The sequence below is a fragment of the Zerene cesonia genome, unplaced genomic scaffold (assembly GCF_012273895.1).
Source record: "Zerene cesonia ecotype Mississippi unplaced genomic scaffold, Zerene_cesonia_1.1 Zces_u001, whole genome shotgun sequence".
In the NCBI taxonomy this organism is placed as follows: domain Eukaryota; kingdom Metazoa; phylum Arthropoda; class Insecta; order Lepidoptera; family Pieridae; genus Zerene; species Zerene cesonia.
The window spans coordinates 1,607,432-1,622,175 of record NW_024045131.1 but is presented as its reverse complement, the minus strand read 5'-3'; the positions used below and the strand labels follow the sequence as shown (position 1 = coordinate 1,622,175).

Genomic DNA, 14,744 nt, shown 5'->3' with positions numbered 1-14,744 from the left:
TCCCATGTCCCCTAGTGGGGGTATGGGGCAGATGATATACATTAACTGTTTAACTGATCGATTTTCTTTACGGACAAGCAGGCGATCCGCCTTCTGTATCCTGCCAGACCGAGACGTTTTCATTTGGTGGCGAAAAATTGAACAATAGATATTGAAATGTCTTTACTGACTGATCCGAGTGCTCTGTGTGTTTTATTGCTATATTTCTAAATTGTAATTGTTATATATATGCCGAATGCTATTAAAAGTGATGCCCGGAATATTATTCTAAAGGTTAGGTACACTGAAGCGACGGTGGCCACACCCTTCGTTTCAGAGTTAAGTTACTGGCACTGTATTCGTTACATCCTACTAATATTATAAAGGCGAAAGTTTGTAAGGATTTCTTGCTCTTTCACGCAAAAACTGCTGAGCCGATTGCAATGAAATTTGATACGTAGACAGCTGGACAACAGGAATAACATATGGGCAACTTTTTATCCCGATATTCCTACGGGATACGAACTTACGCGGGTGAAACCGCGAGGCGCAGCTAGTGCATAATATCGTGAAAAATTATATCTAAGATTTGAATCTATCAAAAAAATAATGAGGTAAATTTTTCGACCGTTTACAATCAGGCGCATATTTTACAGTATACCTATATAAAGTTTACAAAGAAAGGTTCAGCCGAATCATATAGGAATAGTAAAAACACTGTTGCATTTGATTATTTTTACCATACTAGTATATTTACCCGGCGTTTCACGTTTACACTCCGTGTCATTCGATTTCCTTGTGCTCCGCGACTCTGAACTGAACCGGACTGATCTGGAACATTAATAAAATTATCTTTATTATTTATCCGATTTCGGATACTCCGCGTTAACAACTTGGCAGCTAAGCGGACGTTCATTACAAAATATATTGGAAAATTATTTGGAAAAATTTTGTCTGTTCGCACTGGGCTCTTATCCCATAAGATACTAAGTGTGATATGTTTATTATCCGTTATCTTTTAAAAGCAACGCATTTAGCCGCAGTGTAGATGTTAATATTTGGTTTTTTTTTTTCTTATTTTTTGAATTATTGTATGCTCTTATTTAATGTTATGATCTGTTGTGTGTGTGTGTGTGTGTGTGTGTGTGTGTCTCTGTGTCAAAATAAATGTTTTTCTTTCTTTCTTTCTTTAATTTGCAGCGGCCTCAACTCAACTTGGCCACATAACTACCTCGGTCATATTCAATACACGGTTCTATATTAAATTTATATAGAAAATAAAGATGGCATACCTATGGAAGCTGGTGGAACATCGCGAATCCTTCTCCGTCTCGAACGCACGCGCAGCAAGCGACTGACACGACATCACCGACCCGTGGGGGGATCCCTGTAACATGAGACACACGCTGTAAGTGCAAAAGCACTAGTCAAACATAGTGGATGACCTGAAAGACATCCGCAATTTTTTTATTTACTTATTGAATTTTGTTCAGCTTTTACCCCAGTTGTTTGGAAGAGATCACTTCTATATATATATATATATATATATATATATATAGATATAGCCAACTAAATACACTGTAATTTAAGGTAGTTAAGGATTATTCAAAGTAGATTTTCTACTTTGATGTCTGATTGTTTACCAGGTCACGTTGTATTGATGAGTGAATGTTGTCCGTGCTAATGTCCTATTAATTCTATCCTACTAATATTATAAATGCGAAAGTTTGTAAGGATGCGTGTGTGTTTGTTGCTCTTTCACGCAAAAACTGCTGAACTTACGCGAGTGAAACCGCGGGGCGCAGCTAGTTATAGATAAAATTTATTTTATTTAATTGCCTTTGTAGTAACGCAAAACAGAGCATCTAACGCAATGTACGATGTAGATTATTGGTATATTAAATGGAAATCAGTGCATATATTTTTATTGCTGTTTGCATTATATATAAATTGTATTGTAATTGATTTTATTGTTATTCTGTATCGCAATGTGGAAAAAAATAGTACACATTTCTGTTGGATTGGTATATGAACAAATATGAGTAATTTATACTAATATCATAAAGCTGAAGAGTCTGTTTGAACGCGCTAATCTCAGGAACTACCGGTCTGTGTTAGATAGTCCATTTATTGAGGTAGGCTATAGGCTATATATGTACCACGACCGAAGTCCGAGCGGACCACTAGTTACTAATTATGATCTTTATCTGCAATGTATATAAAAAATAGATTTATTTGTCCTTTGCAAAAAAAAAATTAAAATTTTCAATAAACACAAAACTCTTATTGAAATATATTTCAAACATAGATAATACTCCAATGATTACGACCCATTTCATCCTCATTACAACTAGTCAAAAACCGTTTAAACCACTTCAATCCAAGCGTTCACTAATCTTATCTTGAACCAACAACTTCCACTCAGTCCGGTAAAAGGTACTCGAGTTTTTTATTTATTTCACAGTTAACCTTTTTTGGCACGTGCCATCAGGTATTTCAGATAGTCCTTAAGTCAGATGTCTCAAAGCATGTGCTTAAAAAAACCACCGCCCATGAACATTTGAAGAGGCATATAGTCAATTGCAGACTTTACGCCTCTACAAATGGATTGCTGAACTTAAATAAATCGGAGAAGAATTAAGAAAGGATTGACGAGAGGAATAAAGGAAAGGATTGGGAAGGATAAGTAAAAGGATATAGGCCTCTTTCTTATGGTACTGAGAGAGCAATCAAGATGCCATACCTATCTTATTTTTATGGTGGCTTAAAAACTGAAAATTTCTCGAATAACGTTTAACTAGCTTTTGCCAGCAGCTCTACCCACATACCTATTTATTCAGGAAATAGAAACAAATGTCACCCAGATCTGGGTTTATAACAAACAATCCATCCTCACAAACTCAAGTGTTTATAATAGAAGAAGGATAGATGCCTGCCTCCCCCCTCCCAATATCGTCTAGGAACGTTCAGGTAGATATTTTAGGCAACTATTGAATATCCTATTAAACCATACATCCTACAATACGTAGCTTAAACATAAACAAAGCAAAATACCCTCATTTTTCTGATCCATTCGGAAACTCGTAACCCAACGAGACGATTCGATAAGCAAATCAAATCAGTATTCAAACGCATCCATACATATTACGCAGTAACTATCGTACGTTACACGGGTAATGGCGACGAATTAACGACAGCCCGCACACGCCCCTTCTACCACTTGATAGATGACGATATACAACTCGGTCGACGCGCGTCCTTCATAATTACTGTATTGCGATGTTAGACTGGTGTTTAAGCGTGTACTTATCATCGAAGTCAATGTGCTTGATGCAGTGTAGCTCTATAGTTAATCCTACTTCCTTCCTACTAACTATATCCTACTATCCTACTAATCCTACTAATATTATAAATTCGAAAGTTTGTGAGGATGTGTGTGTGCTTGTTGTACTTTCACGCAAAAACTGCTGAACTGGTTGCAATGATATTTGGTACGTAGACTACTGGACAACTGGAATAACATATGGGCAACTTTTTATCCCGATATTCCTACGGGATACGGACTTACACGGGTGAAACCGCAGGGCGCAGCAAGAACCCTATACTAGCTTTAGCAATTTAAGCTCTCTGGACCCCACTATTATAGTATACTAGACTAGCAAAACGAGACGTTTCCTCATATATAAAGTATATTTTCGTTTAAAATATCATAATCTTTTCCGTGACATACATACAGACATAAGTTACATATGCTTCATAAGGGAGTGTGTTAAGTGTTTACATCCCAAACACCAAGTGTATGAAATCCATCAAGCTCTTAGTGTATATCCAACGCACACATTATCACACTTACGGCGGTATGTGGTGCGTGAGTACACGTGGCACCACACGCGGGCAATTAAACAATAAATCAATAAACAAACGTACCTCACACCTCCACGCTAAGGCACTCTTAAGTGCTTCTTGGAATTCGAGATGACAGTATGTAATAGGCTTGCTTAAGTTCCTCGAATATATTACATACAAGAAAACATACTGTACCCTACTAGTCCTACTATACTACTTCCTACTTAATCCTACTATCCTACTAATATTATAAATGCGAAAATTTGTAAGGATGTGTGTGTTGGTTTGTATGGATTTGTTGCTCTTTCACGCAAAAACTGCTGAGCCGATTGCAATGAAATTTGGTACGTAGACAGCTGGACAACTGGAATAACATATAGGCAACTTTTCATCCCGATATTCCTACGGCATACGGACTTACGCGGGTGAAACCGCGGGGCGCAGCTAGTAACTGATATGAATCAATAAAAGATTTTATTTGTTTGAAAAATGAGGAAGTAGTGTTTTGTTTGATGATATTATTTCTAAAGTAGGTTTATGTTGTTTGATAAATGATACCTCCTAATTTTTTGTTGTGAAATACGAGTTCTCTCGCTGGGTATCAGGCAGATTCATCCTTTATGTACGTAGGTGCTCAGTATTCATCACCAGGCTTGCATCAGTATTCAACCATCTTGGTTTTCTAGTGCCAACCATAAAATATAACATTTGTACATATACAGAAGATGGCTCTTTAGAATAGCATGTTTCTAATTTGATTTTTAACCAACTTCAAAAAAAGAAGGAGGTTCACAAGACAACTGTGATTTAGAAACAGAAATACTTTTTACTTTAGCCACCATGTAGAAAAAAACGTATCTTATAAAACTAAACAAAAAACTTAAACTCCCCGCTAGCAAATTTTCTTACATTTCACAAATTGAACATAAAAACACAGTATTGTTAACCATGCTCAATAAAAAGCTACTAGTGAAACCTCAATATTCATAAGTTCATTTGACAGCTCGCGGCATCATCGCCCAGGACATCAAGTATGTTGCTTTTTTTTATTAATGATAGGGAAGCGCTTGACCAAGATCTCACCCGATGGTAAGCTGAGATGTGGTCTAACATGGAACACGTTTCCCTAGAGTGAAGAGGTTAAGTATTTAAGGTACCTTACCTTAAATACTTAACCTCTTCACTCTCTCACCTAGACTTGACTGAATTCACTTATTATGATACTCTATCATAAAGTACATTAGCTACTTTTAAATGGCATAGACAATAGTAACTACACACAAGTCATATATCTACTCAATTAGTATTTGATAGAGAAAAACACAACTAAAGTGCAGCTGGAAAGATTTCGAAATTAATGAATAATGAATGAAAATGATTGTGTATGCAATGTTATTTGTATGTGCCATGGGCGTAAGTTAAGCTATACTTTATAGTAATTTATTTTGTGCGGTCTATCTCGTTTTCTTACTTATTTCTTTTTATGTAGCCTATAATGATCCCTACACTATGAAGGATCTTAAAGTTCTTTGCGAGAGGCTTTTTCTGGGTTTTAAGGATATTTCATGCATTTAGTTATTTCCGCTTTATTGAACCACCCATAAAGTCTGACCGGACCCATGGTGTTTGCTTTAACAAAACCATAATAACTCACAAATTATTTATTAATATTATCTCCTGATTTCTCAAATGATACCATTTATCATCTTAATGTTTATACTATGTGAGTAATCAACCACAATACTGAAAAGCGTTTTGAAATCTACTTGAATAAACAAATGTTTAACTTTGAAAACCATTCTATATCACACAGTTATCAGAAACAGAGTTAAAAGCTGGCTGGAGCTGTTAATAAAAGCTGTAGCTTATTGCAACAAAATTGAAATAGCAAATTTTAGACCTCATATAATAAGTTTTTTCGCACACTAAAATTCTAAAACACATTCTTTACCGCTATAGGAAATAAACTTAAATTATATCACGGCCTATAATATTGATTGCAACATGTTGCTGATGCCACGTATACCATGGAAGTTAATCATCAAAATAATTCCAAAATACGAATTATCTTTTGAAGAAATCAAAGAGCTTCTAGAAAATAACTTGATGTACATGGTGAATTGTGTATGGATGACAAATTTATTCACTGGTAATTTAATGAAAATACGATATTTATATAAGAGCTAGAGTGAGTCATAGCCAGTTAGTAAAAATAGGAATAACAAAAAAATACATGCACTCACTTTAGGGCCTCTTTAAGGATATGCTGTGCCAAAGAAATGTTATCAAATTAATAAATAAATGATACCACCATACATAACTTACTCATTTATATGACGTCTGAAATTATTATTAGTGTAAATACTTTTTTTACACATGGGTATTAGCTACACCTGTATGTTTGTGTGTAACCCAATCATTTGGACTCGATTTATGCACAGATTTAATTTAAACTTTGTACTCTGATCGTGGTTTGATGACAATACAATGAGTTTATCTTATCATCCTGATTTTGATCACCAGAACCAAATAATTTCTTTAAGTATACTCTGTATAAGAGCAAGGGAGACAATTTCTGTGGTTCTATCATTTTTTTTTTAATTCATTTATTCAATATTAGCAAAAACAGGTTACGAATCTTATAATAAACCTCATCTAAATTAAACATCAAGTTATCTTCCATTTATATTCAAACCTTTAGGTACCATAAAGTATTTTCAATAGATCCACGATGATACTTTCATTTTGAATAAATTAATCTGAACAATGAACCATTGTTTTTGATTATGACATAAGCTATTTGGCACAGCATACAGGGGAAACATGGGCACAAATTAAAAAAAACATACAGACAACATATACGTGACAGCCAGGTTTTAGCTGCTCACATTCTGACCGCAGAGAAGCCACCCATCAGAGCAGGCTCCAAACATCCTCCTCATGTCACCAATACACTTAATTTCACACATGAGTACGCCATATAATAACTTTTTCAACACACCACTTAATAGTCTGTACTCGGAAGAAAACTGCACACGGAAAAAAAAATAAGTCGTTCCTTTTTCGAATTAAAAATTCGATTCCACAAACAAGTCATGCGTATTCCAAATAGCGATTTATATGGAACAATTAGTTAATAATTTACATTAATATTTGGCACAGTATTTAGGGCAAAACAACCGTTTCGCACTTGGTCGGCATCGAATCAAACGGTTTCGTAAGCTTTTTGCAATGTTCCGCTCGACCACCGGGAGCAAAACAAAAAACTGCATCGCAGAATTTCAACAGAAAAAAATCTACACTCGCGCTGGGCTACAAAACAAAAATAGACACTGACCATGACCGAAACGCAGACATTTGATTTTTACGCACAAATCTCGTGTTCACGCGTCGTTTGGCTTTTCGTTAATTAGTAAATAGCAACACAATCAATTCAGGAAAAATGTTTTCCAGCGAGAAATTAACGTGAGTCGCAAATCAGGGAAATAATTCGATTTGACAGCGGCGCGCGTTCCCCGCCCCGCGCGGTGCGACTGTCTCTTTGAGCGGTCGATAATGGAGTTGCCACATACAGAATTTTTGCTTCATTTTGTGGACAAATTGCATCGCTTGTTGCAAGGTCTTTAAACAGAAGAAATCGTTGAATTGAAGCAATTTTCCACCTTTAAACTTAATTCAAGTTGCAATTAGAAAATAAACTCAATTGTTCACAGAAATTTGTGTCATTAAACCAAACAACATTCGAGACCAAATTTATTTCCTATCTTTTGCACCGTGTCGTGCGTGAAAACGTAAGTGTTTGTTTGTCTTTCTTTACATGGCAATGGAGCGTTTATATGATATGACTTTTGTGTCTGGATATAGTTATGGAGCTAAAGAATGATATCGACGAGTTTTTACCGCGATAAAACATGTGATTCTAAAGAGAATTTATTTTGCATATATAGGCTAAACTGCGACCACAAAACAAGTCTATCATATATATATCGAAAAATAAAACGATTCAATTACCACTGTATCTAGTTCGTGCATAAGAAATTTCGTTTCACCTACACACATTGTTTGTAAATAATGGCCGACTTGGTGAATCGCGTGACGCAACACTGTTTACGTTTGAAGGCATGTCGCCACAGGAAGCTGCATAATAAAAAAAAACCGGTTCCATTTCCTCCGCGATTAGAGGAAAAAATTAATAAATCCCTTTGATTTGCAGTGATTAATAGATTGCCATTACATCGACTTTTTACCAAGTTTCTTGAATGGTTTATATGCGTATATTTTTTCTGTGTACTACTAGCTGCGCCCCGCGGTTTCACCCGCGTATGTTCATATCCCGTAGGAATATCGGATCGGATAAAAAGTTGCCTTTATGTTATTCCAGTTGTTCAGCTATCTACGTACCAAATTTCATTGCAATCGGTTCAGTAGTTTTCGCGTGAAAGAGCAACAAACACACACATATCCTTACAAACTTTCGCATTTATAATATTAGTGTAGGATTAGTAGGATAGGATTTTATAAAAAAAAAACTAGCTGTTTGCCCCGGCTTCGCACGCGGTACATATATAGCCTACGTCACTCAGTGAAGTTGCAGCTTTCTAATTGTGAAAGATTTTTTGCAATCGTTTCAGTCGTTTTTGGATAAAAACGTTTTAAAAAAACATATAAAAAAGTGTCCCCTTTATAATATTAGTGTAGATTTCTAAGGTCTTCCTTGTCGTTAGTGAAACAATTTTTCTCTAAAATATTAAATGGTCCTATACCAAACAATATGTGAACCTAGTATTTTCTTGTGTTTGATTTTACGCGAGTATTATACATTTAGATATTGAAGACTTTTGAACGGATTTTTAATTTAAACGCGATTTATTCATTATAATATTATATATAGTCTCCCCGTGACCACGCTCGCTGTAAAGTGTTCGAAACGTCGCGTTAATAATATAATGAATAAATCGCGTTTAAAATCCGTTTTAAAGTCTTTAATTTCTAAATACGTGAACCATCAACGAACACACATAAATTCCAATACATATGTATATACTAAATACAAAAAATTTGTAAGCTAATACAATCGCTTTATTAGTGGATTTAAGTGAAGCCTTATTAATGCGTTAACGATCACTTGAAGTAAACTTAAGATATTCAATATGTATAAAGATATATCTTATATCTTTAAACGAGCAATTCTTGTATATATATAATTGGAATCTCAGAATCGGCTCCAACGATTTTCATGAAATTTAGTATATAGGGGGTTTCGGGGGTGATAAATCGATGTAGCTAGGAATCTTTTTTAGAAAATGTCATATTCGTGTTTTATTCGTGTTTTATCGACTTTAACTTACTTTTTTAACAAATAGGAGGCGTTTGAGTAGTCCCAATTTATTATGATTCTTCCTGACATCTATTGGCAAATAATAATACTATTTTTTGGCGAATAAAAAAAAAAAAATACCGAGCAAAGCTCGGTCATCCAGGCACTCTATACTAATATTATAAAGCTGAAGAGTTTGTTTGTTTAAACGCGCTAATCTCAGGAACTATTGGTCCGATTTGATAAATTCATTCAGTGTTAGATAGTCCATTTATTGAGGATGGCTACAGGCTATATATGCACCACGGACAAAGCCGAGGAGGACCGCTAGTATTGTATAATATTCACGGTTTCTATTTGGTTTATATGTTGAAGAGTTTGTTTGTTTATTTGAACGCGCAAATCTCAAGAAATACAAGACCGATTCCAAAAATTCTGTCATCGTTACACAGGTACGTGATACCAGAGTGCTATAGGCTATATATGTACCACGGGCAGAGTCGGGGCGGAACGCTGATATATAATTTAGTGTTAATACACAATATATATATATATATATATATATATATATATATATATATATATATATATATATATATATATATATATCATGTTATAATTTTACCGCAATACGTAGACTTTTCTTTTAACAGAAACATGTATTAAATGATATTAAACAGCATCATATGAAACTACTAGCTGCGCCCCGCGGTTTCACCCGCGTAAGTCCGTATCCCGTAGGAATATCGGGTTAAAAAGTTGCCTATATGTTATTCGAGTTGTCCAGCTATCTACGTACCAAATTTCATTGCAATCGGTTCAGTAGTTTTTGCGTGAAAGACCAACATACACACACACATCCTTACAAACTTTCGCATCTATAATATTAGTAGGAAGTAGGATTTCAAATATGTATTATCAAAAGGCAGCCTTATCGCTACGTAGAGATCTCTACAAGTAAATCCTTGCAGTATATAAGTAAGTAATAAATGCCTTTAAATTTGGTTCACAAAATTTCATCGAAACTCGTTCATTTTCTATTGCGTGGTTGGATAGCTGACTTCAAACTTTCACATAGAAATAGTTGGTGATTTTTAATTGAAGTAATAATATGTTATTCATATTATATATACGACAACTAATCGTTATCCGATGGATATTTTATATTTTACTAGACGGTCACTCCGGCTCCGCCCGGATATCAAGATTCCTGTTTTATCCCAAGGGAGCATTTATCGGAATGAATTTCTATTTCCCATTACTCAAATACCTCAGCTCATACCCGGTCTGTTTAACAAATATCATCAAAATCCGTTCAGTAGTTTCAGCGTGATTAACGGACAAACATCCAAACAAACAAACTTTCACGTTTTTGATAATAGTGTGATATGATGACTAATAGGATAGGATAGTAGGATAGGATAGGATAATATTCATTCTAACTAATCAAGCAAAGGAGCAGGTGGGCCACCTGATGTTAAGCGGTCACCACCGCCCATAAACACTTGCAACACTAGAGTTACAAGTGCTTTGCCAGCCTTTATGCCTTTATGCCTTTATTTGAAAGAAAGAAAGAAAATACATTTATTTATATAAGGTAAAATAAAAAAAATAAAAAAATGATCTAATTTATAACACACTAAATAAACCTCATACAAACGGGAGATCCACTCAGTGTAAAAGAGTCTAAGCCCATTAAAGGAACTTAAGACTCTCCACTGATTTTCAGTGGACACCACATTGACCCCCTGACATATTTACGATCATAATCTAAATTCATTCGCAACAACTAATTGCCGAATGAAAATAACTTCCTGCATAATATTTTTATTATGGTGCTAGAATTTGACGTGATTACGTCATATATCCGTGTCGCTTTCTATAGCAATAATAAACGTAGCTATAAATTGAGCGAAACTTATAAAACTACTATAATATAATAATTTTTTTTTTTTTTATGTCATAGCGGGCAACTGAGCTGGTGGTTCGCCTGATGGTAAGCGATCACCACCGCCCATGAACATTCGCAAAGGTAGATCCTCTGCGAATGCGCTGCCCGCTTTTTTGGGGTAAGGGAAAGGGAATGGATTAACGACTGGAAAGAAGGAATGGACTGGGACGGGTGAAGAAAAGGAAATGGGCCTCCGGCTCCCCCACTCACCGTACGAAACACAGTGGCATGCCACTATTTCACGCCGGTTTTCTGTGGGGGTGTGGTACTTCCCCGGTGCGAGCTGGCCCAATTCGTGCCGAAGCATGCTCGACTCCCACAATAATTAAATAATTTTACGTATCTACAGTGTAATTTTCTTTACTTATACGTATTTAATGTTGTTAGATGACGTACCAACTTGATACAGGAATTTGTTCTTTAAAACAAGATGAATTATGAATGAAAATAAATAAATCTGATAACATTTATGCGAAAAATCATTTAAATAGGGCAAAAAACGGCGAACTTTCAACGCATTGCCTCATCAGGCTATGGCTTACTTCATAACACATGTACTCGTATGCTATGATTTTATAAATAAGAAAGAACAGAATAATAATATAGAAAAGAAACCTAAATAGAATAAATATTCACACTAGTTCTCATACAGAATGTACGTAAGAAAATATATTTATCACTAGCTGCGCCCCGCGGTTTCACCCGCGTAAGTCCGTATCCCGTAGGAATATCGGGATAAAAAGTTGCCTATATGTTATTCCTGTTGTCCAGCTATCTGCTTACCAAATTTCATTGCAATCGGTTCAGTAGTTTTTGCGTGAAAGAGTAACAAACATCCATACATCCATACAAACTTTCGCATTTATAATATTAATAGGACTAGTTGTCCCGGCGAACTTCGCAACGCCATAGAATATTGTTTTGACATATTTTCCCAATCGTTCTCACCTTTTAAACCTTCCCTAGACCTACACGGATATTTGTAGACCAAGATAAGATAAATCCGTTCAGCCGTTCTCGAGTTTTAGCGAGACTAACGAACAGCAATTGATTTTTATATACAAGATTTAGAAAGGACAAATATTAAACTGACAATGACGCTCTGCCTTCTGAACTAGATTATTACCTACCTGTATCTCAGAAGACAGTGCTTTCCCTTTAAATTCATATACATTATATTTGTCATTTCATTTTACAATTTATGTTTAAAAGTAAAGTATAATATTGTAATAATTAACAGAAATAAAAAAATAAATAAAAATAGGTCATGAAATTATTGTACTGTCACCGATCCTTGATAAGTGTACAAGGTTCAAACGAAATATGTCCGTTTAAAGTGAGTCAAGATCGAGTTTACGAGTGATGCTAACACACATAAAAGTGAAGCTAATAAAAATATGTGAAAGTAAAAAATGGCATAATGCAATCAAATATATAGCAACACTGCGAAGATATCTGTCAAATTAATTGGCCAAATATCCTCCGTTATCACCATTACATAATTTAGTTAAGTACAGGGATACATTATGAATTTCTATTCCCAGAACGGCTGAACACATTTTGATCAAATATTACAGACATAATCATGACCTAATAAAAATTTACCGCCTCCTTGGTACAGTGGTTAACGCGTGGGCTTAGAACCTCGAGGAGTCCTGGGTTCGATTCCCGGCGGGGACGCAAAAGAAAAAAAAAACGTCTCGGTCTGGCAGGACACAGAAGGCTGATCACCTACTTGTCCATAAAGAAAATCGATCAGTGAAACATATGTTTATCATCTGCCCCATACCCCAATAGGGGACACGGGATTTCACTTAAAGTAACAATTATTGTATTTATTCCAGACTAGCACAAAGCGAGCGCTTAGTATGTCATTTAAACCACTACTAGCTGTGACCCGCGGTTGAAACCGCGTAAGTCCGTATCCCGTAGGAATATCGGTATAAAAAGTGCCTATGTGTTATTTCAGTTGTCCAGCTATCTACGAAGCAAAATAGTATTATTATTCACCAATAGATGTCAGGATAAAAAAAAAAAACACGAATAAAACACGAATATGACATTTTCTAAAAAAGATTCCTAGCTAGATCGATTTATCGCCCCCGAAACCCCCTATATACTAAATTTCATGAAAATCGTTGGAGCTGATTCCGAGATTCCAATTATATATATATATATATACACAAGAATTGCTCGTTTAAAGGTATAAGATTCATGTATCTGCCTCCATTAGAGTTGTGTAAGTAAAAAAAATCCAGATTCCGTAAGAACTATTAGGTAACCTATGCCAACGGTACAGACACATTAATTACTTAAACGTCTATTACACGTATGACCATGTAACGTTAATTGATAATTATATCGGAATATTTAAACCGTAGAAATAAATAGATTCCTGTATTGCTCGAAAAGTGGACGTACAATTATTGTAACCTGTATAATGTTCCCACTGCTGGGACACAGGCCTCCTATGGGGGTTCAGGTTGTAATCCACCACGCTGGCCAAGTGCGGGTTGGCAGATGTCACATGTCGTCGAACTTTTGATTCTCGGACATGCCGGTTTCCTTACGATGTTTTCCTTCAACGTTTTGAGCAGTGGTGATGTTATCCACACGTGCAGATAAATTGAAAATACAATTTATTTGCTGCACGCTCGCCTGGTCTCGAATCCCGACCTGTCGATTTAAGTCCGAGGTTCTCACCACTGAGCCACCACTGCTTATACGTTTACAATTATTGCATCATAATTATAGAAAGAAACGAGATATAACTAGACCGAATTTAAATGGGACCACATTCGAGGCACAGCTTTTAAATACAAAAAATAAAACCAATCAAAAAGATCGATTCACCCAATAAAATGATATCAAGTAACACATGGTAATACCATCAGGCGTCCCACCAGCTCCATTGCCGATGATGACATAAAAAAATGCTACCGAATTCATAATCTCTTATTTGTTTTTCAAAATCCTACTTCCTACTAATATTATAAATGCGAAAGTTTGTAAGGATGTGTGTGTTAGTTGGTCTTTCACGCAAAAACTACTGAACCGATTGCAATGAAATTTGGTACGTAGACAGCTGGTCAACTGGAATAACATATAGGCAACTTTTTATCCCGATATTCCTACAGTATACGGACTTACGCGTGTGAAACCGCGGGGCGCAGCTAGTCGGTTATATTCGTCAATAGCATCAAATCTTTCTTTAGGAGTTAATCATACAGCAGCAGATCGCAGCAGCCGTGACCACACTCGCTCACTATAAAGTGTTTTAATTTCAAATGAAGCACGTTATAAAACCGGAAAAACTTCAAAATTATCCGTGCCTAAATATTTAATAGTCGCTTTAAGTCACGGATTAATTTTCTTAATCAACAGAAGTCACAGTGAAAATATCGGGGCTAGATCAGTAATAGCTTATTCAATACTAGCTGTGCTTCGCGGTTTCACCCGCGTTAGTCTGCATCCCGTTGGAATATCGGGATAAAAAGTTACCTATGTGTTATTCCAGTTATCCAGCTATCTACATACCAAATTTCATCAAAATCTGTTGAGTAGTTTCAGCGTGATGGACGGACAAAAATCCAAACAAACAACCTTTCACATTTATAATATTAATGTGATTCGCACCCAGTGTACCACAAC

At 35.7% G+C, this 14,744-nt stretch overlaps 1 protein-coding gene across 1 annotated transcript in view; it reads right to left on the bottom strand.

Moving 5' to 3' along the window:
- The window catches only part of LOC119838072 (GTPase-activating protein CdGAPr), a 34,471-nt gene extending 27,102 nt beyond the window's left edge, over positions 1–7,369 (bottom strand). Inside the window, exons 1-4 of the mRNA XM_038363881.1 lie at positions 7,163–7,369; positions 6,714–6,854; positions 1,272–1,366; positions 737–810 (exon numbers count right to left, since the gene is read on the bottom strand). Of these exons, the coding sequence (XP_038219809.1) occupies positions 737–810; positions 1,272–1,366; positions 6,714–6,854; positions 7,163–7,165 (313 nt within the window). The 5' untranslated portion in view covers positions 7,166–7,369. The remainder of the gene's footprint in view (positions 1–736; positions 811–1,271; positions 1,367–6,713; positions 6,855–7,162) is intronic.
- Between the last annotated feature and the right edge of the window lie 7,375 nt (positions 7,370–14,744).